General features: G+C 64.1%; 1 protein-coding gene across 1 annotated transcript in view; it reads right to left on the minus strand.

Moving 5' to 3' along the window:
• FSCN2 (fascin actin-bundling protein 2, retinal) overlaps nucleotides 1-3,938 on the minus strand; it is a 5,653-nt gene extending 1,715 nt beyond the window's left edge. Inside the window, exons 1-2 of the mRNA XM_007959587.2 lie at nucleotides 3,116-3,938; nucleotides 255-411 (exon numbers count right to left, since the gene is read on the minus strand). Of these exons, the coding sequence (XP_007957778.1) occupies nucleotides 255-411; nucleotides 3,116-3,938 (980 nt within the window). The remainder of the gene's footprint in view (nucleotides 1-254; nucleotides 412-3,115) is intronic.
• Between the last annotated feature and the right edge of the window lie 268 nt (nucleotides 3,939-4,206).

The raw sequence follows: 4,206 nt of genomic DNA on the forward strand, positions 1-4,206 counted from the left end.
ATGGAGGTGATGGTGGAGGCTGAGGTGTGAGGAGGAGGTAGGGATGGAGGTGATGGTGGAGGCTGAGGTGTGAGGAGGAGGTAGGGATGGAGGTGGTGATGAAGCTGGAGGTGATGGAGGTGGAGGTGATGGTGGAGGAAATGATGGAGGTGAAGGAGGTTGTGTTGAAGCAAATGGCAGAGTTGGTGGAGGTGGTGATGGAGGTGGAGGTGATGGAGGGGGAGGTGATGGTGGGGGAGGGATAAGGTGCTCACACTTGTGTGGCTGTGGCCTGGATGCCCCCATGGGTGACCAGGGCCCAGTAGCCTCCAGTGCTGGAATAGAAGGTGCACTTCTTTGTCTCCTGGTCAATTTGCATCAGGAAGGTCTCATGGTCCAGTTCTTCGTCCTGATTGGCTGAGACGTTGACCCCTGCAGGGAGGAGATGAGGAAGCCCCTCGCTCCTCTCCCTGGGGGTTGCTCCTCTCCCTGGGGGTCGCTCCTCTCCCTGGGGGGTGGGGAGGTCCTCCCCCCAGGACAGGACCTCTGGACTTGAGAAGGTTTAGAAGGCCCTCTTAGGCGTGTGGGTGTGGACACATTGAGAACCCCACACCCGTTGTGAACTGCCACCTTGGGGGTCCTTGACACCCCGCCTCAGCAGGCCCTTCCGTGCCAGCAAATCTTGGCTCTGTTAATCACATAATCTCCTTCCACCTACCCTGTGCTCTGGGATTTACAACCGGCCCTTAGTTACATCTGGCCCTAAGTCACTGAGTAGGCATAGTGGGGTCTGTCCTTCTCAAGCTGGGACACAGCCAGGGCCTATCCCCTGGGCACCAGGCAGGGTCCTGTCACCTCCGACCTCACCACTTGTACATGCTGGGCCTTAGGAGCCCTGGGAAAGGACCAGGCTGCCCGGGGCACTGCCTGGCTCCTGAGGAACATCCATGACGGTTTGGGGGGTGGGGATTCTCAGCATCTTCCCATAACCATGTCTCTGTTTCCATGGCAATCTGCCACCCTGAGTCCATGGCAGATCACAGAGCTCCCCACACAGGCCCAGGGTGGGCAGGCAGAGCCTCACAAGGGCCCAAGGGTCAGGGTGGCCAACGCCACCCTAAGGAAAGGCAGGCCGCAGCCAGGGGCCCCCAGCAGAGAGGCTGGGACCGGCTCCTGGAGGCTGCTCCCTCCAGAGCCCCTCCCCCAGCCTGAGTCCCCACGACACTAGTCACTGTGTGTGCCCACGGGAAGGCGACTGGGCGTCTACTGCCATTCCCGCCCAGCAGCCAGCATGTGCCATACCTGGTGAGCTCCCACACTGGGACCCCTGTGAACACAGCAGCCCACGCCCACCGATGAGGCAGCCAAACAAAGTGGTTGGCGATAGGAAACAGGCTGACCTGGGCTTCAGGCAGGTTCAAGGGCTAGTTGTCAGGCTGAAGCCCAGATACCCGGAGGCCAGTCGTGTGCCCTCAGCCTCATTGCAAAGGAAGCAAAGGGTGGGTGTCTGGTGCTTCCAGCTTCTAAAGTGTCAGTGGGTCCAGTGAGAAGATTCCCCCATCAAGAAGGCAGGGTTCAGACCCAGAGTGGCCACAAAGAATGAACAATGAATGATTCCTACAACCATCATCTCTCCATGCCCACCAGTCATAACTGCCACCATGACTGCCACTACCTCAACCTGCACCACTTTGACCAGCACCACCTCCACTTCCCCCAGCGTCACCTCCACCCCCCACCAGTCCTCAGTGCCACCGTGACTGCCACGCCACCACTACCTCAACCTGCACCAACCACCATCACTGCCACTACCAGAACCACCACCACTGCTACCACAACAGCTTCCTTTCGCACCACTGTCACCATTACTGCTGCCACCCCTGATGTGGCACAGGGGATGATGGAGGTTGAGGTGGTGAAGTGGGGGGGGGGGCATGATGGAGACACAAGTGGTAGAGGTGGTGGTGCCTCTACCTCCACCAGTGTCATGACTGCCACCATGCCTGCCACGCCACCACTACCTCAGCCTCCATCAACACCGTCACCACCACCAGCACCACTGTCACGTCCAGCACCACCTCGAATCCCCTCCACACCCTGTATACAGGCACCGTCCCCTCAGACTCCAGGAGCCTGTGGGGCTGGCGGAGACTCACTACTGTTCTCTCTGTTGCCTTGAGAGCCAGTTAAGGCTTGACACGCATGAGGCCCTGGCCTACACTGACTGTGTGGCTAGACCTGTGACGGACAAGACCAGGGCTGGCTGTCCACCATGGTGCCCAGGACCTGCCAGCAGGCCTGGACAGCAAGCCCTCACCTGGCATCTGTTGAGGGCATGTTGGGTTCCAGGCCCCTGCCCCTACAGCCTCAGCCAGGCCTGTCCTCTCGGGTGCTCAGGGCTGGGCCAGCTTTCCCAAGGGTGCAGGCAGTGGGTGGCGGTGTGAAACTGCGGCTAGGCAGTACAAGGGCAGGCAGGGGCTTGGTGCAGCGCTAAGTCTCCCTCGCCTGCAGTGGACACAAGGAGCTGGCCCTCGGCTGGCAGGCCAGCCCAGAGAGGGCCTGGGTGGAGGGGGCTCCACACTGGCTTCTTCCTCCCTGCCCCCCTCAGCCTCCACGCCCTCAGACCCACATGGGGACTTGCCCCCATCTCTGGGCTTCCTCACAGAAGAAGGAGATGTTCCACCTTCCAGTTTAAGGAGTCTTGAAGGGATGTCACAGGAAGGGCCATCATCCATGTGGGGCCCAGCTCCCACCCAGGCTGGAGGGGGCCCCGAGGCCCTCCCCGACTCCCCACTCTGCGAGGGCTCCCATGGGTCTAATACAGTGGGTTGGGGCCTCTGTTCCGGCCCCACTCCACCCCTGACGGTTCCCTGCCTCCATCCTTCCCCCTCTGCCCACCTGGGCCTGCTCATCCCCATCAGGAGGAGAACTCCACGAGGCCAGGGGAACGTTCCTCAGCTGTTGAGAGAAGGGCTAGGGCCGCTTCCCTCTGACCCCCAAGCTACCAGCGTTCAAGGCCCACCCCACACTGTGGTCAGCCCCCTACACACTGACATGGATACACGTATGTCACACACACACTGCACACACGTGTGCACACACAGACAATGCCACGGAGGCGGTGGCGCCTGGTCACCTTGCCGCACAGACACATAGCGGTGGTTGGCAGCCATCAGCACCACCTGTGGGTGGCTCTCTTCCAGGTCAAAGAGCTCGTCCTTGCTGGGACGCAGGTTGCGCCCGGCCCTCAGGGTGCCGGCCGGCCCCACGGGCGCGAGGTAGCGGCCGTCACAGTCCTTGAAGGCCAGCTTGCCGGCCTTGAACTCGAGTGTGTAGTGGGCACGGGCCTCGGGCTCCCAGACCAGGCGGCCGTCGCTGCGCAGGTAGCGGCTGTCGCAGGCGCGGAGGCAGTACTGGCGGTTCTGGAAGGTGAGGGTGACAAGTGCGTCCACGCCCCACGGCGTGTTGCTGTCCGCGGCCATCTCGTCCTCCTGGGGACACAGGTGCACGTAGCGCCGCCGGCTCACGCTCAGCAGGTGGGCCTGCGGGTGCGTGGCCAGGTGCACGGTCCACAGCTCGGCAGGGGAGACGGCCGTGGCGAAGCAGGACAGCCGGTCCTCGGTGCCACCGAAGAAGCGGCCGTGGGGCTCCGACTGCAGGGCCCAGCGCCCGTCGGGCTGCGGCCGCACCAGGAAGCGGCAGTCCGGGCCGGGCCGCTCAGCCTCGCAGGACACGCGCCCGTCCTGCCCCGCCGCCAGGTAGCGGCCCAGGTGGCTGCGCAGGAGCACTGCCGCGCCGTGCCCGGCGTCGGGCTCCAGCACCCAGATCTGCTTGCGCTTGAGGCTGGGCGCCGACGCGTTGACCTTGAAGCCGAAGCTCTCGGCCGTCAGGTAGCGGTCGGCGTCGTTCAGGAGGCCGAACTGGATCTTCAGCACCTGGTGCAGCCCGTTGGTCGGCATCCTGCCCCCGGCCGTCACGGCGCCCAGGGCCCGGCGGCGTCATGGGCTCCCCCGCGCCCTGGCCAGGCCGCGGAGGGCGGGTGAGGAGGGCGGCCCGGGCACCACCTCTAATCGCCCCGCTTGGATCTCAGCCACCCAGGGTCCCGTGGCCAGAGGCCCGCGGGCTGGCGGGCAGCGCTGGCCGCCACCTGCCGTGCGCCCTGTCCCCTCGCTGCCGGCCCGACCCCAGGCCGCCGCGCGCTCCCCGGGCGCAGGAAGGGCTGCGGTG

The sequence above is a fragment of the Orycteropus afer genome, unplaced genomic scaffold, assembly GCF_000298275.1.
Source record: "Orycteropus afer afer isolate SDZICR_OR568_19922 unplaced genomic scaffold, OryAfe1.0 scaffold00018, whole genome shotgun sequence".
NCBI classification, from domain to species: Eukaryota; Metazoa; Chordata; class Mammalia; order Tubulidentata; family Orycteropodidae; genus Orycteropus; species Orycteropus afer.